This window comes from Scyliorhinus canicula, chromosome 13 (assembly GCF_902713615.1).
Source record: "Scyliorhinus canicula chromosome 13, sScyCan1.1, whole genome shotgun sequence".
Taxonomy (NCBI): Eukaryota; Metazoa; Chordata; class Chondrichthyes; order Carcharhiniformes; family Scyliorhinidae; genus Scyliorhinus; species Scyliorhinus canicula.
The window spans coordinates 3692026-3715005 of record NC_052158.1 but is presented as its reverse complement, the minus strand read 5'-3'; the positions used below and the strand labels follow the sequence as shown (position 1 = coordinate 3715005).

Here is a 22980-nt window from a genome sequence, read left to right as displayed (position 1 = left end):
GTCTCTCCCCCTGATCCCCAGTGAGTCTCCCCCCGATCCCCAGTGAGTCTCCCCCCGATCCCCAGTGAGTCTCTCCCCCGATCCCCAGTGAGTCTCCCCCCGATCCCCAGTGAGTCTCTCCCCCCGATCCCCAGTGAGTCTCCCCCCGATCCCCAGTGAGTCTCTCCCCCGATTCCCGGTGAGTCTCCCCCCGATCCCCAGTGAGTCTCCCCCCGATTCCCAGTGAATCTCCCCCCGGATCCCCAGTGAGTCTCTAATTTTCTGTTTTTTCTCCCAGTCTCTGTGACCCTGGATGTGGAAACAGTGAATCCCTGGCTCGAGGTGTCTGAGGATCTGAAGAGTTTGAGATGGACTGGGACCCCGAGGAGTCTCCCTGACTCCAGGAAGAGGTTTACACACTGGCCCTGTGTGCTGGGATCAGAGGGATTCACATCGGGGAGACATTACTGGGAAGTGGAGGTGACGGGGAATCGGGAATGGAGTCTGGGAGTAGCCGCAGAGTCTGTGGAGAGGAAGGACTGGGTCAGTCTGATCCCAGGGACTGGATTCTCGACCATTGAGCGGTATCAGGATGAGTTTAATGTAAATTCCTCTCCTCGATCCCGTCTCCCTGTCGGTCAGATCCCCGGGAAGGTGGGAGTTTATCTCAGTTATGAGTCTGGGACAGTTTCATTTTACAACGTGGGCACAAAGTCCCATCTCCACACCTTCACTGGGAATCAATTCACTGAGAAACTTTATCCTTTCTTCGGGGCTTGGGATGAAAACCAGTGTCTGAGAATCTGCTCCGGTTCTGATCCTGATCCGGAAAGGGGCGGGGCCTCGGGGTGGTGACATCATCCCTGACATCACAATGACTTGACCCGGTGATTAGGATCCGGGACAGAGGTCAAGGGTCAGAAACCGCCATTGACAAAAGGTTGTCACTAATTGTGTCATTAAATAAAAACAATACATAAAGAAATGCCTGAAGACTGAAATACAAAGTAATTGATATATCCTGAACTTTCACTTGCAGTTCATTGTAGTGCCAGATTCAGCCACACGATGGTGATGTTGAGCTGTACAAAGATCAGTAAAGTTTTACAGCGCAGTATCGCCACCTGCTGCTGGATACCTGGTACTGGCAGGAATACCAAAAACACAAAATGCTCCAACACTCGCTGATCTGACAATTCAGGCAGGACCTTTATTCACAACTGAAAGAGAATTGAATCAGTAACAGAGGAGGGAAAATAAACATGATCCTGGATTTCCATGTTCCTGTCACACACCGAGTCCCTATTGGGAAATTCCACACTGCCGGTCTGGAGAATATTTTTAAAAAGCCCAGGTTGGGAGAGTGAAATTTCCCAGTTTGGGATCTTCCTCTGTGTAAGGAGCTGAATTCACAAATCTGGGCCTGGATTCCGAATACAGAGAGGATAAGAATGTCCTCCTGGTTTAATAACTGGGACATTGGTGGGTAGTTAGAATGTGAGAATGAAAGTGAAATTAGACAGAACAACATCACCTCCCTCTGGCTGGGAATGGTATTGCAGCAATAAAATTAGATTTTTAAAAACCAGTCCAGCAGCTCCTGGTGAGACTGGAACAACCTGTTTCCCTGTTCAATTAACCAGCAGATCAAATTAATAATAAAAACAGAAAGTTCTGGAAAAATGTTCAGCAGGTCCTGGTCTCTGGAGAGAGAAACAGAGTTGACGTCTCGAGTGGAATATGAATCTTTTTCAGATGATTTCCAGCATTCGCAGTATTTTGTTTTTATTACAAAGATCAAATTGTTAGATTGTATAAATATAGTTTACTTGATACAACAACATTTCTTGTCAGCAAAACAATAAACCTAAACCCACACACTGTCTGTGGATTTATTTTTAACCCAGTAATTTCTCAGAATCCTTGTTATTCATGCCCTCAAATTTATTTCAATGTTCAATTAGTTCGCAAAACTTCATTTCAGTCACTAATATCTGATGATATCTCTCCAGGGTTTCTTTGTTTTGATTTTTATTCAGGTAAATGATTTTAAACATTTTAAACGTAAAAATCCTATTCTCCATGGAGCAGCACTGCCACCCGCTGGCTGAGATCGGAATTCCACAGATTTATTTCCCATGCATTACTGACTTTGGCCACATGGCGGTGCTAGAACACAGCTGTTTCTTTTTGGGGAGACGATTCTGTTGACTGTTTACGAACTTACAGTAACGAGCAAAGGGAGCATCACTGTTTGTGTCAGTGAATGGCTCCATTAGGTTAGCACTGTTGCTTCACCACACCAGGGTCCCAACTTGGGTCACTGTCTGTGCGGGTGCTCCGGTTTCCTCCCACGAGTCCCGAATTCTCCCTCTGTGTAGCCAAACAGGCGCCGGAATGTGGCGGCTGGGAGATTTTCACAGTAACTTCATTCCAGTGTTAATGTAAGTCTACTTGTGACAATAATAAAGATTAATATTACTATTATATCAAGAAACGGCTGAAGGCAGTGGATACTGCAAAGGCTCTGGACCCTGACAATATCCCGGCAATAGTATTGAAGACTTGTGCTCCAGTACTTGCCGCACCCCTAGCCAAGCTGTTCCAGTACAGCTACAACACTGGCATCTACCCGGCAATGTGGGAAATTGTCCTGTTCATAAGAAACAGGACAAATCCACCCCAGCCAATTTCTGCTCTCTCAGTTTACTCTCCATCATCAGCATTCATTTAATTTCTTTTTCATTTAATTTCATTTCAAGTGATGGAAGGAATCATCAACAGTGCTATCAAGCGACACTTACTCGGCAATAACCTGCTCACAGACGCTCAGTTTGGGTTATGCCAGGGTCATTACAGCCTTGGGTCAAACATGAACAAAAGAGCTGAATGCCAGAGGTGAGGTGGGAGTGACTGCCCTCGACATCAAGGCAGCTTTTGACCGAGTGTGGCATCAAGGAGCCCGAGCTATACTGGAGTCAATGAGAATAAGGGGGAAAGCTCTCTGTTGGTTGGAGTCATACCCGGCACAAAGGATGATGGTTGTGGTGGTTGGAGGTCAATCTCGTCAGCTCCAGAACATCACTGCAGGAGTTCCTCAGGGTCGTGTCCGAGGCCCAAACATCTTCAGCTGCTTCATCAATGACCTGCCTTCCATCAGAAGGTCAGAAGTGGGGATGTTCGCAGATGACCGCTCAATGTTCAGCTGTGTTTTTGACTCCTCATAATGAAGCAGTCTATGTTCATGTTATGTTATTGTTATTCCAACTAAAGTTTTCCTGTGTAAAGGTGAAAAGCCGTGTCTTTGGCCAATCTAAACACTTCAAACCATTTTGTCCGAGTTTATTCTAAAATCATCCCAGAGTCAGTGACAGTAACAAGACAGAGCAGCGAGTTAAAGTTTGGGAATGGGATGGAAGTATAGGCGAGATAAATGATGTCAAAGTGAAACATCCCCTTTTAACCATTCGGTGATGCCGGGTGAGACTCTGTCCTGGGAACAACACCAACCAAAGCTTCTTCTGTGGAGGATTCACTGTCACTCTCCCCCAAAGTGTGATATTCCAGACAGTGGTGAAGGATAGAACTGGAGCTAATCTTTACACACTTATATATCATTTATTTACAGAATTAGACAATACAAGCATCTACCTCCGAACCCAAAAAGGACAGTTTCAGTCTGCATCTGTTTTTTTCCTCTTTTGAATAAATCCTAAACGATAAAGTTCCCCATTTGAAAGGGGGAAGAATAACCCATTGTGGCAAAGATCCAAAACTTTAAAATAAACTTTAAAACTCAAATTAAAATGACTTTCCCAGGGTTGATAATGAACACCAGCCACCATCCCATCCCCCCACCATCACCCCCACCGCTGCCCCCCCCCCCCTCCCACCCCCTACCCACTGGCCGTGGGTGCCATCAAGCGTCCCAGTGGAATGTGTGCTCCCACTCCTCGAGGGACACCCAGGCATGGATGGAGCTGTGGAAGAGAGGCAGCAAATTACACCGAATAATCCTCTCAACTGCCCACTGCCTGGACCTGTTAATGGCCACCTTTACCAGGCCCAAGAGCAGGAGAACAAGGGGGTCCTCTGCTCGATCTCCTCAGCACTGGGTGGTCAATGATCAGGAACGTGGGACTGAACTGTAACCAGACATTGAGGATCAGCCCCTTTAGGTAATGGAAGAGGAGCTGGAATCTCACACACTCTGTATAAATATTAAACACAGACTGCTCCAGGCTACAGAAATTATAGGCCGTGAATTGGCCTCAGTCTCTATTGCCCGGGTTACCGTGTGTAACACCCACCACACAGAATCCACAATGGGCAAGGGGAGGCCTCCCACATCGGGAGCATCCCACCAGGAGCCCCCGCCTCCTCCGGACTCCAGGACGGAACGTCACGGCATCGACAGATGGCCACTGAGGGTGGGGCTATGGAAGAGACGGCGAATGGGCCTTCCCTTCCCCCACCCAGTGTGTGGGCTTCCCTTCCCCCACCCAGTGACCCAGTGTGCGGGACCTTCCCCTCCCCCACCCAGTGTATGGGGCCTTCCCCTCCCCCACCCAGTGGCCCTGTGCGTGGGACCTTCCCCTCCCCCACCCAGTGACCCAGTGTGTGGGACCTTCCCCTCCCCCACCCAGTGACCCAGTGTGTGGGGCCTTCCCCTCCCCCACCCAGTGACCCACATGTGGGTTTCCCCTCCCCCACCCAGTGTATGGGGCCTTCCCCTCCCCCACCCAGTGGCCCTGTGTGTGGGGCCTTCCCCTCCCCCACCCAGTGTGTGGGGCCTTCCCCTCCCCCACCCAGTGTGTGGGGCCTTCCCCTCCCCCACCCAGTGACCCAGTGTGTGGGGCCTTCCCCTCCCCCACCCAGTGTGGTGCCTTCCCCTCCCCCACCCAGTGACCCAGTGTGTGGGACCTTCCCCCCCCCCCCACCCAGTGTGTGGGGCATTCCCCTCCCCCACCCAGTGTGTGGGGCCTTCCCCTCCCCCACCCAGTGTGGTGCCTTCCCCTCCCCCACCCAGTGACCCAGTGTGTGGGACCTTCCCCCCTCCCCACCCAGTGTGTGGGGCCTTCCCCTCCCCCACCCAGTGACCCAGTGTGTGGGGCCTCCCCCCCTACCCAGTGACCCAGTGTGTGGGGCCTTCCCCTCCCCCACCCAGTGTGGGGCCTTCCCCTCCCCCACCCAGTGACCCAGTGTGTGGGACCTTCCCCCCCCCCACCCAGTGACCCAGTGTGTGGGACCTTCCCCCCTCCCCACCCAGTGTGTGGGGCCTTCCCCTCCCCCACCCAGTGACCCAGTGTGTGGGACCTTCCCCCCCCCCCCCCCACCCAGTGACCCAGTGTGGGGACCTTCCCCCCTCCCCACCCAGTGTGTGGGGCCTCCCCTCCCCTACCCAGTGACCCAGTGTGTGGGGCCTTCCCCTCCCCCACCCAGTGACCCAGTGTGCGGGACCTTCCCCTCCCCCACCCAGTGACCCAGTGTGGGGCCTTCCCCTCCCCCACCCAGTGTGGGGCCTTCCCCTCCCCACCCAGTGACCCAGTGTGCGGGACCTTCCCCTCCCCCACCCAGTGACCCAGTGTGTGGGGCCTTCCCCTCCCCCACCCAGTGTGGGGCCTTCCCCTCCCCCACCCAGTGACCCAGTGTGTGGGACCTTCCCCCCCCCCCCCCCCCACCCAGTGACCCAGTGTGCGGGACCTTCCCCTCCCCCACCCAGTGACCCAGTGTGTGGGGCCTTCCCCTCCCCCACCCAGTGTGTGGGGCCTTCCCCTCCCCCACCCAGTGACCCAGTGTGTGGGGCCTTCCCCTCCCCCACCTACAGGAAACAGTCTTTATTGGGATGAAGGGATAAAACCCTCATCCTCCTGGATTGTTACTGTCCGGGGACAGATTTTCAGGGGTTCGGTGTTTTTACCCCCATCAGTGATACCTGGACTGAAATAAGGATAGAGTTTCTCAGTGAATGTCCCAGTGAAAGTGTAGATATGGGACTTGTTATCTGAGTTATAAAAGGAAACCATCCCTCCCTCATAATCCAGACAGACTCGAATCTTTCTTGGCTTCACACACAGATCGAACCAATTCTTCGCACAGTATTTATTCCCGTCTCTCAGCGCCAATCTCCAGAATCCGTTATCTGGATTCAGGGCAGTGATTTCCCCCTTCCTATTGACCGATTCCTTGGCCACACCCACATCCCACTCAGTCTTGTTTCCCACCTCCACCTCCCAGGAATGTTTCTCTGATGTGAATCCCTCTGATCCCAGGACAATGACATAGTAATCAAATCTCTCCGGATTGTCGGGAAGCTGCTCCCGTTTCCCGGTGTTTCTCACAGTGCTCAGGTCCTCAGACAGGAAAAGGGCAGGATAGGCTGTATTAGGGTCGAAGGTCACTGGAGCTGGGAACAGATGGACACGGATAAAATGTTAGTCACTCTCACTGTAACTTTCACAGCCGGTTAGTGATTAGGGAAAATCAGCAATGAACCAGAATTAGAAATTCATCCCCCGGGGAAGAGTTTAAACAGAGCACAGGGAAAACGGGAAGACACGGGGAACCGGGGAAGGTTTTACCCGGAGACCACACCCTGCAGAGAAGCTGAGGAAACCCCGTTATAGAGAGAGAGTGAGAGAGAGACAGAAAAGGAGAGATGGAAAACACAAGAGTAAGAGAGAGAGGGAGAGAGAGAGGGAACTTGAGGGACAGCAAGGAAAGAGAGAGTGAGCAAGTGGGAGGGAGAGATAGAGAGGGAGAGGGAGAGATAGAGAGAGGGAGGGAGAGATAGAGAGAGGGAGGGGGAGAGAGAGAGTGAGAAAGTGGGGGAGAGCGCGAGGGAGAGATAGAGCGAGGGAGAGATAGAGAGAGAGAGAGTGAGAAAGTGAGGGAGGGCGCGAGGGAGAGATAGAGTGAGGGAGAGATAGAGAGAGCAAGGGAGAGAGGGAGAGAGAGAGAGTGAGAAAGTGAGGGAGAGCGCGAGGGAGAGAGCGAGGGAGAGAGCAAGGGAGAGAGCGAGGGAGAGACAGACAGCGAGGGAGAGACAGACAGCGAGGGAGAGTGCGAAGGAGAGGGTGAGAGCGAGGGTGTGGGAGAGAGCGAGGGAGAGGGAGAGAGCGAGGGAGAGAGCGTGTGCGAGAGAGAGAGGGAGAGCGCGAGGGAGAGAGAGGGAGAGGGCGAGGGAGTGAGCGAGGGAGAGAGCGTGTGCGAGAGAGAGCGAGAGTGAGGGAGTGAGCGAGGCCGAGGGAGAGAGCGAGAGCGAGGGAGAGAGTGAGGGAGAGAGCGAGGGACAGAGCGAGAGAGAGAGCGAGAGAGAGAGCGAGCGAGGGAGAGGGAGAGAGCGAGGGAGAGAGCGAGGGAGAGAGCGAGGGAGAGAGAGAGGGAGAGAGAGAGGGAGAGAGCGAGGGAGAGAGCGAGGGAGAGAGAGCGCGAGAGCGAGGGCGAGGGAGAGAGCGTGGGAGAGAGCGAGGGAGAGAGCGAGGGAGAGGGAGAACGAGTGAGAGAGAGAGAGAGAGCGAGGGAGAGAGCGAGAGCGAGGGAGAGAGCGAGAGCGAGTGCGAGGGAGAGAGCGAGAGCGAGAGCGAGGGAGAGAGAGGGAGAGCGAGGGAGAGAGAGCGAGGGAGAGAGAGAGCGAGGGACAGAGCGAGGGACAGAGAGAGGGAGAGAGCAAGTGAGGGAGAGGGAGAACGAGGGAGAGAGAGAGCGAGGGAGAGAGTGAGAGCGAGGGAGAGAGCGAGGGAGAGAGCGAGGGAAAGCGCGAGGGAGAGCGAGTGCGAGGGAGAGAGCGAGGGAGAGCGAGTGCGAGGGAGAGAGAGGGAGAGCGAGGGAGAGAGCGCGAGGGCGAGAGCGAGGGAGAGAGCGAGAGGGAGAGTGAGAGCGAGGGCGAGAGCGAGAGCGAGAGGGAGAGCAAGAGAGAGGGAGAGAGCGAGAGAGAGGGAGAGAGCGAGAGCGAGGGAGAGAGACAGACCGAGGGAGAGAGAGAGCGAGGGCGAGAGAGAGAGCGCGGGAGAGGGAGAGAGAGTGAGAGCGAGGGAGAGAGAAGGAGAGAGCGAGGGAGAGTGGGAGAGAGCGAGGGAGAGCACGAGAGTGTCTGTGTGAGTGTGTGTGCGGGTGTGTGTGTGTGTGTGAGAGTATGTGTGTGGGTGTGTGTGTGAGTGTATATGTGAGAGTTTGTGTGTGAGAGTGTGTGTGTCTGTGTGTGAGTGTATGTCTGTGAATATGTGTGTGTGTGAGTGAGTGAATTAGTGTGTGAGTGTGTGTTTGAGTGTGTGTGTTTGAGTGTGTGTGTGCCTGTGAGTATGTGTGTGTGTGAGTGAGTGCGTGTGAATGAGTGTGTGCATGTGTGAGAGTGAATGCGTGTGTGTGAGTGTGTATGTCTGTGTGAGTGTGTGCGAGTGAGTGAATTAGTGTGTGTGTGTATGAGTTTGTGTGTGAGTATGTGTGTGCGTGTGTGAATGAGTGTGAGTGAGTGCGTGTGAGTGTGTGAATGAGTGTGTGAGTGTGAGTATGTGTGCGTGTGTGTGAGTGTGTGTGTGAGTGTGTATGTGAGTGTGTATGTCTGTGAGTATGTGTGAGTGAGTGTGTGTGAGTGAGTGAATTAGTGTATGTGTGTGTGTGAATGAGTGTGAGTATGTGTGTCTGTGTGAGTGTGTGTCTGTTAGTATGTGTGTTTGTGTGAGTGAGTGTGTGTATGCATGTCTGCGTGTGAGTGTGCATGTGTGAGTGAGTGAATGAGTGTGTGTGTGAATGAGTGAGTGTGTGTGTGTGAGTATGACTGAGTGTGTGTGTCTGGGTGAGTGTGTGTCTGTGAGTGTGTGTGTGTGAGTATGACTGAGTGTGTGTGTCTGGGTGAGTGTGTGTCTGTGAGTGTGTGTGTGAGTATGACTGAGTGTGTGTGTCTGGGTGAGTGTGTGTCTGTGAGTGAGTGTGTGAGTGAGTCAATGATTGTGTGTGTGAGTATGTGTATGTGTGCATGTGTACGTGTGTGTGAATGAGTGTGTGTGTGTGTGGGTATGTGTTTGAGTGTGAGTATGTGTCTGTGAGTATGAGTGTGTGTGAGTGTGTGTGTGTGTGTGTGAGTGAGTGAATGAGTTTGTGTGAGAGTGTATGTGAGAGTGTGTGTGAGTGTGTGAGTGAGAGTGTGAGTGAGTGTTTGTGAGTGAGTGTGAGCGTGTGTGTGTGTGTGTGTGTGAGTGGGTGTGTGAGTGTGTAGAGGGTGGGGTGAGTGTGTGTGAGTGAGTGTAGAGGGTGTGGTGAGTGAGTGAGTGTGAGTGTGTAGAGGGTGGGGTGTGTGTGAGTGAGGGAGTGAGTGTGTGAGTGTGTAGAGGGTGGGGTGAGTGAGTGTGAGTGTGTGTGTGTGTAGAGGGTGGGGTGGGGTGAGTGAGTGTGAGTGTGTAGAGGGTGGGGTGAGTGTAGAGGGTGGGGTGAGTGTGTGTGTGTGAGTGAGAGTGTGTAGAGGGTGGGGTGAGTGAGAGTGTGTAGAGGGTGGGGTGAGTGTGAGTGTGTAGAGGGTGGGGTGAGTTTAAGTGGGGAGGGGTGTTAGGAATTAGATAATAGTCAATCTGTTGTATTTGCTGCACATTTAATTATAGTTCGTGTTATCAATAAAATTAATTGTGTTTATATTTACAAACCTGGTGACTGTAATTATTGGGTGGTTAAGGAACAAAGCCTTTCGGGGCTGAAAGGTAATTTTGGGAGGGCGCGTGGTCCTGGTCAGGAGCACGGACGATCGGGGGCACTCAGACTATTTAGGCCTCACGGTAGCATGGTGGTTAGCATCAATGCTTCACAGCTCCAGTGGTCCCAGGTTCGATTTCCGGCTGGGTCACTGTCTGTGTGGAGTCTGCACGTCCTCCCCGTGTGTGCGTGGGTTTCCTCCGGGTGCTCCGGTTTCCTCCCACAATCCAAAGATGTGTGGGTTAGGTGGATTGGCCATGCTAAATTGCCCGTAGTGTAAGGTTAATGGGGGGATTGTTGGGTTACCGGGTATACGGGTTACGTGGGTTTAAGTAGGGTGATCATTGCTCGGCACAACATCGAGGGCCGAAGGGCCTGTTCTGTGCTGTACTGTTCTATGTTCTATTTGGTCTGAATCCGCCATGGAGCACGGCAAGGCCACTGATGGCCGCCGCCATGCACATGCCCGACCTCTGACCCGGAAGTGCGGGGTCCGTATCAGCAGCAAAAGCTGCAAGCTTCCTGACGGGTCACTGCTAGCCCCCTGCAGGGCGAGGAATATGTGGCCCTTTCACGCCAGTTTTTCTGTCCTGAAAGGCCACAGTATTTATGACGGCGTGGGAACATAGTCCCAAAAATGGAGAATCCCACCCTGGGGGCGCGATTCTCCGCTCCCCACGCCGGGTGGGAGAATCAGGGGAGGGCCGCTCTGGCACCTCCCGCGATTCTCCCACACCCCCCAAAATGGCGTGTCGCAAACTCGGAGAATCGGCGCTCGCCGTTTTTCCCGGCGACCGGCGATTCTCCGGTCCGGATGGGCCGAGCGGCCTGACGACCCCTACGGGTTCACGCCAGCGGCAACCACACCTGGTCACTGCCGGCGTGAACAGTGGGGACAGGTAAGTGTGGGGCCTGTGGGGGGTCGGAGAGAGGATCGAGCACCACGGGCGTGCTTATGCGGTGACTGGCCCGCGATCGGTGCCCATTGATCGTCGGGCCAGCATCTCTAAGAGACGCACTTTTTCCCCTCCGCCGCCCTGCAAGATCAAGCCGCCACATCTTGTGGGGCAGCGGAGGGGAAGACGACAACCGCGCATGCGTGGGTTGGAGCCAGCCAGCCTGCGCATGCATGGCTGACGTCACTTAGGCGCCGCCGGCCACGTCATTCTCGGCACGCCGCTTTGACGCAAGCATCAAGGCCCGGTGGCCGAGTTTCCCGCAACGCCGCTCCTCGCCCCCCGGGGTGGAGAATTGGGGGGGGGGGAGCGAGGAGCGGCCTCCGACGCCGGAGTGAAACACTCCAGGTTTCACTCCGGCGTCGGCCATTGCGGAGAATTCCGCCCTGGGTGTTTTCCAATGAATTATTTATTAACTTAAATTGTGTTGTTATTCTGGGTCAAGTGGGGCTGAATTGACGGCGCACTAGCCCAGGGGGTCGTAACAATATCTGATCTGACAATTCTGTATTTTAACAGAAAACTGACTGAAGTAAAATCTAATCTGTTACAAATACAATTCTATATTTAATATAAAGAGACCGATCCCTTCCACTAATAATAGAGAGAGCTGTTTAATAGCTGGGGTCAGGAAGCTCACACCCACCTGTATTAATCACCGTCAGCATCTTTTTCCACACTCTGTACTGCAGTGAGCCAATGTACTTCCCCACATTTATTAAAGGGTAAACCTCCTGTGGCTCTGGGAGAGTTCGCTTCAGTCTGAAACAGGAGGTAAAGGTCAGTGTTGGATCATTCCAGGCTGGCCGAGAAATATGTTAGAAATTAAAATCAAATCAAGGGGGTGATTTTACCTTCTCTGTAAATCCGGAAATTTCTGTGGAACAAGAACAATTATTACTGTTTGTGTTTGGAGAACATTTTATCACAAAAGGTAAAGTAACAGACTGGATTCCACAGAAAAGTACATTTTAAATATAGAAAGTTATTGGACTGCCTCTTGCTGTCCTCACTGGACTGTGAGTTACTCCACAATATTACAAATGACTCGATCTTACTGCACAACACAACTCACAGAGTTACAATCCAATTATAAAATCCTCATCAATGTCCAATTACTGGAATTAATTTATCAACACTCACTTGGTAGAAAGATCTTGAATATTGCTGAAAATACAGACATGTTCCTGATGGAAAATGACCAGATGAACAGGAATTCCATTGTCATAAGGTACAGGTTATTAAACAGACAGGGTCAATGATATACATGTTGGAAATGCTGAGCAGTTCACGGAGAGAAAAATGTCCAGGTTGTGGACAATTCCGGGTTGTGGACAATTCCGGTTTGTGGACAATTCCGGTTTGTGGACAATTCTGGTTTGTGGAGAATGCCAGGTTGTGGACAATTCCGGGTTGTGGACAGTTCCGGGTTTGTGGACAATTCCGGGTTTGTGGACAATTCTGGTTTGTGGACAATTCCGGTTTGTAGACAATTCCGGGTTTGTGGACAATTCCTGGTTTGTGGACAATTCCGGGTTTGTGGACAATTCCTGGTTTGTGGACAATTCCGTTTTGTCAACAATTCCGGGTTTGTGGACAATTCCGGTTTGTGGACAATTCCGGGTTTGGGGACAATTCCGGATGGTGGACAGTTCCGGGTTTGTGGACAATTCCGGGTTTGTTGACAATTCCGGTTTGTGGACAAATCCGGTCTTTGGACAATTCCAGGTTTTTGGACAACTCCGGGTTTGGGGACAATTCCGGGTTTGGGGACTATTCCGGTTTGGGGACAATTCCGGGCTGTGGACAATTCCGGTTTGGGGACAATTCCGGGTTTTTGGAGAATTCCGGTTTGTGGACAATTCCGGCTTGTGGACAATTCCGGTTTGTGGACAGCCGGATTTGGGGGGGTGTACCTGGGGGGACAGCCGGATTTGGGGGGGCTGTACCTGGGGGGACAGCCGGATTTGGGGGGCTGTACCTGGGGGGACAGCTGGATTTGGGGGGGGGGGGTGTACCTGGGGGGACAGCCGGATTTGGGGGGGGGGGGGGGTGTACCTGTACCTGTACCAGTCTCCAATAGAAATCACTGACTATCCGAGAAACTGGGCAAAATCTGCAATGTTAGTTTAACCTTCAGTCTTGGGACTCATCAAACTCTAAAAGCTAGTGATTCAAATCAAACCTGTTAGACGTAACCTGGTGTTGTGAGACTTCTTACTGTGCTCACCCCAGTCCAACGCCGCATCTCCACATCAAGTTTAATCTTCAGTCTTGGGACTCATAAAACTTGTGTTTGAATCTTTGTCTGCAGTATCCTACAGATAGAGTGTCAGCCCACTCTGTGTAAGCTGATAAGCTGAAGCAGACAGAATGCATTCTAATGTCAGCTCCACTTGCTGTGAGTCACACTGAGCTCAATGAGCAACCAGCTGAGTGGGAACTCCATTGTCAGAGGGAGCGGCTTTCCACTCAGATCTGAAACCCAGCTCTCTTCTGTCTGCTCAGGTGAAGGGAAAAGATCCCAAGACTCTATTCCAAGAAGAGCACAGGAGTCTCTCAGTGTCCTGGTCAACATTTATCCCTCACCCAACACTGTTCAAATAGATTCATCAGTATCTCAGTACACAGCAGAGAATTCACTAAAGTAAATACTCAGGGGGTTCACTGAACTTCCTGGGAAATTCTGAAAATCAAATTGATCTTAATTTGAATGTTTTCAGTGTGGAGACTCTCCCCTCTCACTCTCTGAACATTGAACTATTTAACTGCTGGGAGGAAGCTTTACCTATCTGTGTATCTGACCCTGTGGAGAGCTCTCTCCTGGACAGAATCATTCCAGTTCTAGCCGGGGAGCAGCCAAGCATTGGAAACATGGTCCTGCCTGGCTGGATCCTGGGCTGTAGTTCCCAGTCTCAGACCAACAGCTCGCCTGGAAATGTCCACTCAGGGGAGAATGGTCTGACCATTCGGAGGGTTCCTCACTCTGAATGAAGCTGATTTTCTTCATGGTTTAATTTGATGAAACTATCCCTCTAGAATATTACAGTAAACAAGCTCCAGATTTAGTCATTTCCGTGTTAAAGAGCCGTTAGTGATCTTGGGTGTGACACAGAGAAACCCAAATGTCTCAGGTAATTGGGGTTGTTTTGGTCGGTGAGTTTTATATTCTGGATTTTGATGACACAACCTGCTCATTCTTCAAGACGGTGAAGGAGAGAAAAATAAATAAACAGTTACCGTTAAAAACTTGATGTTGTCCTGTTCCCTCAGCTCTTGTTCAATATCCTGAACAGTGACTGAAAGCGATGAGATTTCCTCCGTTATCTTCTCAATCCTCTCCTTCATCTCCTGACTCTTTTTCTCTTTCTCCAGTTTCAGATCTTCCAACTCAGTCCTCTCTTCCTCACGGAGAAACTGGTGAAGTTTTTCAAATTGGGCTTTAATCTGTTTCTCTGTCTTTACACTTTGGTCCTTTGGGAAATATCAGTGAGATTGAAAATTAAATGAAGATTTTTAAAAGGTTGGTCAGCCTGAACAGTTCTGTGCAGATCAGAATACTCCAGAGAAAAACATTCCTAATCCAGTTAATTCCAAACATTGTAATTTATTGAGACAAAGACATGTCTTTTATTTAAATTTTTTTTTTAGAGTACCCAATTCATTTTTTCCAATTAAGGGGCAATTTAGCGTGGCCAATCCACCTACCCTGCACATCTTTGGGTTGTGGGGGCGAAACCCACGCAAACACGGGGAGAATGTGGAAACTCCACACGGACAGTGACCCAGAGCCGGGATCGAACCTGGGACCTTGGCGCTGTGAGACTGCAGTGCTAACCACTGCTGCCAGATATGTCTTTTACACAGAACACTATTCCCTAATGCAGTGAAATCTAGTTAATTGATTAGATATAATAGATAATCGATTAGCAGATGATAATTTATTCAGGAGAGGGAGCTGTAACTGAGGATCGAGTTACTGATTTCTCTATTTGGTTTACTGGTGATTATCTTGGATTTTAAACCCCAGGTTTTGGACTCTCTGTCCAGTAGAAACATGTTCACTGGATCTACACTATCAAACCCTGAAATAATTATAAAGAACTCAGCTCACCTCACAGCTTCACTATTCCAGAGAAAAGAGCCACAGTCAGTTTAATCTTTCCTGATAGGTTTAACCTCTTAGTTAAGACTATAAGAAATAGGAACATGGAACAGGCCATTCGGCCCCTTGAGTCTGTTCCACCATTCAATCGGATCGTGGCTGATCCGACATTCCTCATGTCCACTTTCCTGCCTTTTCCTGGTAACCCAGATCAGGAATCTATCTGTCTCAGCCATACACAAGGGCTCTGCCCCCACAGCTCTCTGTGGGAAGGACTTCCAAAGACTCACAACCCTCTGAGAGAAGGAATTCCTCCTCTTCTCAGTCTGAAATTGGCTCCCCTTTATTCTGACACTGTGGCCTCTGGCCCTAGACGCTCCCATGCGGGAAACATCCTCTCAGCATTGACCCTGTCAGCTCCTTAACAATCCGATATGTTTCAATGAAATCGCCTCTCATTCTTCTGAATTCCAATGAGTAGAGTCCCAACCGGTTTAACCTTTTCTCATTGGACAATCCCTCCATTCCGGGGATCATCCTGGTGAACCTTCTCTGAACCGTCTCCAATGAAATAATGGGGGAAATTCCCCGGAAACATTTTGAAGTGTCATTTGGCAGGATGTTTCCCGATGGACGCGTTGGCGAGATCGCAGCCCGTGTTCAACGGCACTTAGTGCCAAAAATGGGCCCCCACCAGATACTCGCCATTATTGGCTGTCTCAGACTCGTGCCTCAGCGTCTCACCACTAACAAGGGGGAGCTGCTTTTAAACGCTCCCTCACCACTCACTCCCAGTCCACACACAAGCATGGCAGCGCACAGACCTGCTCCTCGCTTTGGAGATGCTGACCTGGCCAGATGCTGTGAATGAGAGTCGGGACTCCCTGGCCCGGATTCTCCCCTACCTGGCAGGGCGGGGCGGGGGGTCCCGTCATGTTGGAGTGGCCTGAACCACTCCGGCGTCGGGCTGCCCCAAAGGTGCAGAAGTCTCCGTACCTTTCGGGCCAAGCCCTCACATTGAGGGGATAGGCCCGCGCCTGAGTGGTTCCCACTCCGCCGGCTGGCGTGAACGGCCTTTGGCGCCACGCCAGCCAGGGCCGAAAGGACTTCGCCGGCCAGCGTAGGTCCGCGCATGCGCTGGAGCGACAGCGGCTGCTGATGTCATACCGGCGCATGTGCAGGGGAGGGGGTCTCTTCCGCCTCGGCCATGGTGAAAACCATGACAAAGGCGGAAGAAAAAGAGTGCCCCCACGGCACAGGCCCGCCCACCGATCGGTGGGCTCAATCGCTGGCCAGGCCACTGTGGGGCACCCTCTGGGGTCAGAACGCCTCGCGCCCCCCCCAGGACTCCGGAGCCCGCCCGCGCCTGCCAATCCCGCCGGTCAGGTAGGTGGTTTAATCCACGCCGGCGGGAGAGGCCTGTCAGCGGTGGGACTTCGGCCCATTGCGGGCCGGAGAATTGCTGCGGGGGGCCCACCGACCGGCGCGTCGCCATTCCCGCCCCCGCCGACCCCCAGGGGGTCGGAGAATCCCGCCCCCTGTTCCCCCGAGGGGGTCAGAGGACCAGCAGCAGGGTCAGCAATGCCAACGTGCGGCTCACAATGCTCTCTCTTTGCCTCCACAGGAGAAGATAGCCCATAATAAGTGGGAAGGGCCAAGACGGATGGGAGAGATGCGAGTCCTACCCCCGATTAGGAACAGGCCCTGGAGATCGCAGGTTTGACTGAGGAGAGAGCAGTCACTGACAGCGAGGTTGGCCTGTGCCACAGGGGTGAGGATCTATGGCCCCTTCACCCAGGTGACCTTCTCAAGTGAGACAAAGTAATCCTTCCCTCTCACCGACCACATGTCCACTGTCTCACAGGATCTCCATCTGATGGGACTCCCCCCCCCCCCCCCGCCCCCCCGTCACCCAAGAGACCACCTTGGAGGAGAGCTCCGAGCAGAACACCATTGAGGCATCACAGATATCACCTCCATCTTCCACTAGCGCAGAGATACACACCTCGGTGGCGACATTAGTGGACAGGCCTCTGGGGCACAATCTGGTGAGCACCTCACAGTTGCTGATACACATCAGGTGGAGGGAGGAACATTCAAGGGAGGCAGCAGTCAGAGGTCTGCTGATCCCAGGCCTCAGCTGGGCCCCAGCCAGATGGACAATGCCAAATTGCCTTTGGACAAGATTGTCCCAGAGCTGATGCAGATGATAGGCCAGAGCCACAACATTCAGTGGAGGATGGCAGCGACATTACAGCAACTGGGTAGCCGACTGGAGGAATCCCAAAGGCTTTGGCTGCTGTTGAAGGTGCTAAAAATATGTGGCACCCGGCCAACACTGCTAGGGTGGCGACTGCAGTAGAATGCTTGGAGCACGACATCTGCACCTTGAGTGGTGGTGCCCAGGGTGTGGGTCAGTCCGTGACGTCCATGGCTGAGGGCCTCAACATCATGTCCCAGTTGCTGAGGGACATGTTCCAGATGCAAGTGACACTCCAGAGCATGGCCTAGCCATTGAGGGCCATCGCTGAGGGCATCAACATCATGGTACAAATAATGGACAGCGACCAGGACTGGCAGAGCCCGATGACTCACATTCAACTTAATGCGCTCCTTAACTTCCTTGGTGAGCCAGGGTTGCTTTATCCCCTTTTAGAATCTTTCCTCCTTACTGAGATACATTTTTGCTGTGAGTCATGAATTCCCTCCTTAAATGTCTGCCACTGCTTGTTCACTGTCTTTCCTGCTGATCTATCTGCCCAGTCCATTTTAGCTGATTCTATCCTCGTTTCATTGTAATTCCCTTTATTGAAGTTAAACGCAATTGTTTCAGACCCGCGTTTCTCACTCTCAATCTGAATATTAGGGTGGGATTTACCGACCATCCCGCTGTGCATTTTTGCCGGGGGAGGTGACCGGTCAGTGGGATCTACCGGTCTCGCCGTTATAAATGAGATTTCCCACTCATGGCACCCCCCATCGCTGGGAAACCAGTGCACCTGCGAGGGAATGTGACTGCCCATTAGTTTGAACAGCCAGTAAATACCATCCTTAAATTCCATCATGTTATGATCACTATTTCTGAGGGGATCAGTTACTCTGAGGTCATTTATTAAATCTGCCTCATTACCAGATCCAAGATAGCCTGTTCCCTGGTTAGCTCCATGGCATATTGCTCTGGGAAACTATCCCTAATACACTATGAATCTGTTGTCATAGCTACTCTTTCCAACTTGACTAACCCAATCAACATGAAGATTAAAGTCAACCATAATTATTTCTCTATTCTTTTATATGCTCCTATTTTTAAAATTTATACCCTTTCTTACAGTGTGGCTGCAGTTTGGGGGTCGAGACACCACTCCTACCAGTGTCTTCTTTCCCTTGCTGCTTTTTACTTCCACCCAAATGGACTCGACATCATCCGAGTCGAGATTGTCTCTCACAACTGTGCTTGTTGAATCTCTTATTGACAGAGCTGCCCCACCACCGTTTCCTTCCCTCCTGTCCTTCTGAAAGGTCAAGTACCCCAGAATATTAAGTTGCCAGTTTTGATCTCCTTGTAACCACCTTTCCGTAATGGCTATGGGATCAGATCAATTTACCTTGATTTGCGCCATCAGTTCATCTACATTATTCCGAATACTTTGTGCATTAAGACAAGTTCTGGAACTATCTTTGTGATTTTCTTTTACACCTACTCCACTGTCACTTTGTAATTCTTTTAATAGAGACCAGGGGTGGCGAGGCTGATTATAGGGGGACAGTTTTTGGCAGGCTGGGGGGGGGGGGGGGGGGGGGGGGGGGGCTTTGGCGGGGGCTAGGGGCGAATTTTGTTCCTGGGGTGGCGAGGCTGATTACAGGGGGATAGTTTTTGGCAGGCTGGGGGGGGGGGGGCTTTGGCGGGGGCTAGGGGCACTGGTGGGTGGTGTTCCTGGGGTGGCGAGGCTGATTACAGGGGGACAGTTTTTGGCAGGCTGGGGGGAGGGGCTTTGGCGGGGACTAGGGGCACTGGTGGGTGGTGTTCCTGGGGTGGCGAGGCTGATTACAGGGGGACAGTTTTTGGCAGGCTGGGGGGAGGGGGCTTTGGCGGGGACTAGGGGCACTGGTGGGTGGTGTTCCTGGGGTGGCGAGGCTGATTACAGGGGGACAGTTTTTGGCAGGCTGGGTCCGCTGTGGCTGGCGCCATGTTGCATGGCGCAGTCGCTGCAGGCTGCCACCGTGCCCATCCGCTGCCACAGACCCGGCAATTCTCCAGCTATATCCGCATCAAAGCCGAGGGCTTTACGTTGTGTTCCTGCTAGGCCCCCCCACCAGACGGAGGATCAGTGCAGCTTTTGCGCTATTGTTTCGGGCGTAAAAAGCCACTGTTCTCACGCTGGAGTCAGCACGTAGTCTTCAAATTGGAGAATCCAGCCCCAGAATTCTGCACAGTACAATTCTGCCAATGTTTACAGAATGTAGAACAAAATAAGCTCAGAAATACCTGAATGTGAGTTAATGTTTTCTCATAATCACGTTTTACAGTGTTACATTCCTCCTTCTTGTCCTGGACTGGCTTGAGTGAGGTTCGCAGTTCCTCCTGAACAAAAACATAATTTGTACATCTTTCTGAAATAGAAAGCCCCAAATTAAATCTCATTCTATTCTTCACATTGTCATGTGATAGTACCTTTAAGAAATGGGGTTTATAAACTAACTGTAGTAGATGTACCTTTAAGAAATGGGGGTTTATCAGTGATGTCAGAGTGTGGGTGGAGCTGGGCTGTCTGTCTGCTTTTACTTTCACTTTGGGCTCGCAGCTACAGGATGTGTTTAGTTTTAGATTTGGAGAAGCTGTAGTCACAGCAAGATGTGTATGAATCTCTGCAAGCTCATTAATGTTCATTTGGTGATTTTAAAGTGGGAACTGTTCTCAGCAGTGAAGTTAAACCTGATGTCTTTCTGTAAAAAGGGATCTTTTTGTCTTATGGAAGTTGAAAGGAAAGATTAAGAGTTACTTAGAGAGTACTCTTTGGGGGATTTATTGGTGTTGATAGTTGTTAAGATGTTTACTGTGGGTTTATAAAGTGTTAACTGGTTTCATAAATAGTGTTTTAATTTAAATGTGCTGTAGATTTCTGTATCATCACACCTGCAGAGTAAGCCCGTGTGTTCCCCATAACTACAATCTATTGAAAGTTGTGGCTCAGGTGAACTCCATAACACACTTTGGGGTTTTCTAAACCCTGGCTCATAACAAATTGGGGGCTTGTCCGGGATAAAAGTTTATCTATTGGATTGGCTTAGTGAACTTAAAGACAGTGGGCGGAATTCTCCACTCCCCACGCGGCCTGGGAGAATAGCGGGAGGGCCTCCTGCAATTTTTTGCGCCTCCCGCTATTCTCACCCCCCTGCACGCCGAATCGGCGCTCGCCATTCTTAACGACAAACGGCGATTCTCTGAGGCCGATGGGCAGAGTGGCCGGCCGTTTACAACCTTTTCACGACGGCGGCAACCACACCTGGTCACCACCGTCGTGAAACAGGTGCCAGAAGCCCGTTTGGGGCCCAATTGGCGCGGGAGCAACAAGGCCATGCTCCGGAGGGAAAAGGCCTGCGATTGGTGCCCACCGATCGTCGGGCCTGCGTCCAAAATGGACACACTATTTTCCCTCCCCCGCTCCGCAAGATCAAGCCGCCACGTCTTGCGGGGCGGCTGAGGGAAAAGACGGCTCCGCGCATGAGCGGGTCAGAGCCGTCTGCGTGATGACATCATCCGTGCATGCGCGGGTTGGAGCCGTCCAACCGCCGCATGCGCGGCTGACGTCATACAGGTGACAGCCGCGCGTCATTCTCGGCACGTGGCCTTGACGACGGTCATCAAGGCCGCGCCATCGAGACCCCCGGGGCATGGCTCCTAGCCCCGCCCGGGGGGGAGAATCTGGTCCCGGGAGGGGGCGCGGAGGCTGCCATGGAAGACGGCCTCTTCCACGGCAGTCTTCCCGATTCTCCGCCGTTGCGGAGAATCGCACCAAGTGAGAAGTGAGCATATTGTGTTGGCTTTTCAGGTGTGGTATTCCAGTTTAAGTAGGGAGTGTGTTGTGGACAATGGCTCTTTCAGAGGCTCTGAAGCTTTTGGGGGTGGAGACAGTCACGCGCAGTACCTTATGGACAGAGACTAAAAACAGGCTTTTAGATTTGGCAAAAACATTGCAGTTAACATTACCTGACAAAATGCAAAAAGATGAGGCAATTATAGCGGTCGCTAAGCATTTAAAATTGCCTGAGATACAGTCTGACTCATTGGTCATGGCAAAAATTCACTTACAAGTTAAACAAATAGAACATGATAAAGAATTAAAGCAGCTTGAATACGAAAGAGAGAGAGAGGAAAAAGAAAAAGAGAGAGAAGAATGCAAAACAGAAAGAATAGCTCCAGCAGAACAGAAAGAAAGAGAAAGGGAGATACAGTTCAAGGGGAAAGAAAGAGAGAGAGAAAGAGAGAGAGGAAAAAGAAAGAGAGAGAGTCAGAACTTCAGAAAATGACCATGAAACATGACAGTCAGTTAAAATTGGCGGGTGTAAAGGGAAACGTACAGTTTGAGGACAGTGATGAGGATAAAGAGAAAGAGCGTCAAAGTTGAAGGCTTGGCAGGGATCTATTTAAATATGTCCAAGCATTGCCAAGGTTTGATGAGAAGGAGGTGGAAGCCTTTTTCATTTCATTTGAGAAGGTAGCTAAACAAATGAAATGGCCACAGGAAATGTGGGTATTACTGATTCAAACAAAGCTGGGAGGTAGGGCTAGTGACGTGTTTGCATCACTACTGGAGGAGGTATCTGGGACGTATGAGGGGGTGAAAAAATCCATCTTAGATGCATATGAACTAGTGCCTGAAGCCTACAGACAAAGGTTTAGAAATTGAAGGAAAAAATTTGGTCAAACATACATGGAGTTTGAAAGGCTCAAACAGAGTAATTTTGAGAGCTTTGAAAATAGACCTAACATATGAAGCTCTCAGAGAAATTATACCTTTGGAGGAGTTTAAAAATTCAATTCCTGATGTAGTGAGAACTCATGTGGAAGAGCAGAGGGTTAAAACTGTGAGGTTAGCAGCAGAATGGCGGATAATTATGAATTAGTTCATAACTCAAAGCTTGGTTTCCAACATCAGTTTCAGCCTGTGAGGGATAGAAACTGGGGACATGAGAAATACTTAAGTGGTAAGGTAAAGGTGATCTGATGGGAGACAATAAAGAGAGTATACCTCAGATTAAAAAAGAAATCCAGGAGGTTGGAAAAGAAATGAAAAGTTTCAAATGTTTTCACTGTAATAAACTAGGCCATGTAAAGTCACAGTGTTGGTGGTTGAAGAAAAGCACTGGGAAGGCTGATGTGGTAAAACAAAATAAGACCGTGGGATTTGTTAAAGTCATAAATGAAGTGAAGGAGGTGCAAAAGGTTGTACAGCCTGATCAAGAGGTGATTGAGAAGAAGGTGCCAGATGTCTTTCAAGAATTGACTTGTGTGGGTAAAGTTTACTCATGTGTATCAGGAGGAGCAGATAAAGAAGTCACAATTTTAAGAGATACGGGAGCTAGTCAATCTTTAATGGTAAGAGATGAGGAGTTATATAGTTTGGGAGGAAAATTGCCAGAAAAGGTGGCAATATGTGGAATTCAGGGTGAGAGGAGTAGTGTTCCATTACATAAGGTTATGTTGGAAAGTCCAGTGAAGGGTGGTGAAGTGGTAGTAGGAGTAATAGAGAAACTATCTTGTCCAGGAATACAGTTTATTTGGGTAATGATACAGCTGGATCGCAGGTGGGAGTGATGCCTACTGTGGCTGATAAGCGAGTGGAAAATTAGACAACTGAAGTGTTGAAGGACGAATATGCTGGGATTTTTCCGGATTGTGTAGTAACAAGGTCGCAAAGTCACAGGTTAAGACAAGAGGAGAAATCAAAGAGTGAAGATAAAGTTGAAGTTTAATTATCAGAAACGATTTTTCATCAGAAGGTTAAAAAAGAACAAGAACAGGTGGAGGATGAGGCAGATATTTTTAGTTCAGGAAAATTGGTGGAGTTACAACAGAAAGGTAGAGGAATAAAACGAATGTATCCGAAAGCATATAGAGAAGAGGAATCTGAGAGGACACCAGAGTGTTATTACCGTAAAAGTGATGTCTTGATGATAAAATGCAGACGGATAAAAAATGGGCAGAAGTTCATCAAGTGGTATTGCCGGTAGGGTATAGAAAGGAGGTGTTGCAAGTTG

The 22980-nt window shown here is 50.7% G+C and overlaps 1 protein-coding gene across 1 annotated transcript; it reads right to left on the bottom strand.

Annotated features, from left to right (window-relative positions):
- Positions 1-1001: 1001 nt before the first annotated feature.
- Positions 1002-19369, bottom strand: LOC119975845 (tripartite motif-containing protein 35-like). The gene is made up of 5 exons (XM_038815726.1): positions 19208-19369; positions 13857-14090; positions 11471-11493; positions 11263-11378; positions 1002-1199 (listed from the first exon to the last, which is right to left on the bottom strand). Exons 1-5 carry the CDS (start codon positions 19361-19363, stop codon positions 1177-1179), a joined length of 552 nt encoding a protein of 183 aa, XP_038671654.1. The 5' UTR covers positions 19364-19369; the 3' UTR covers positions 1002-1176.
- Positions 19370-22980: the final 3611 nt, after the last annotated feature.

Excerpts from the sequence above, each read along its gene's own strand:
- LOC119975845 (XM_038815726.1), bottom strand. The coding sequence starts at position 19,363 with ATGAGATTTAATTTGGGGCTTTCTATTTCAGAAAGATGTACAAATTAT. Across the intron at positions 14,091-19,207 it reads AAACATTAACTCACATTCAG|GACCAAAGTGTAAAGACAGA; the intron begins GTATTTCTGAGC and ends TATTTCCCAAAG. Across the intron at positions 1,200-11,262 it reads GCTGACGGTGATTAATACAG|TTGTGAATAAAGGTCCTGCC; the intron begins GTGGGTGTGAGC and ends ATTCTCTTTCAG.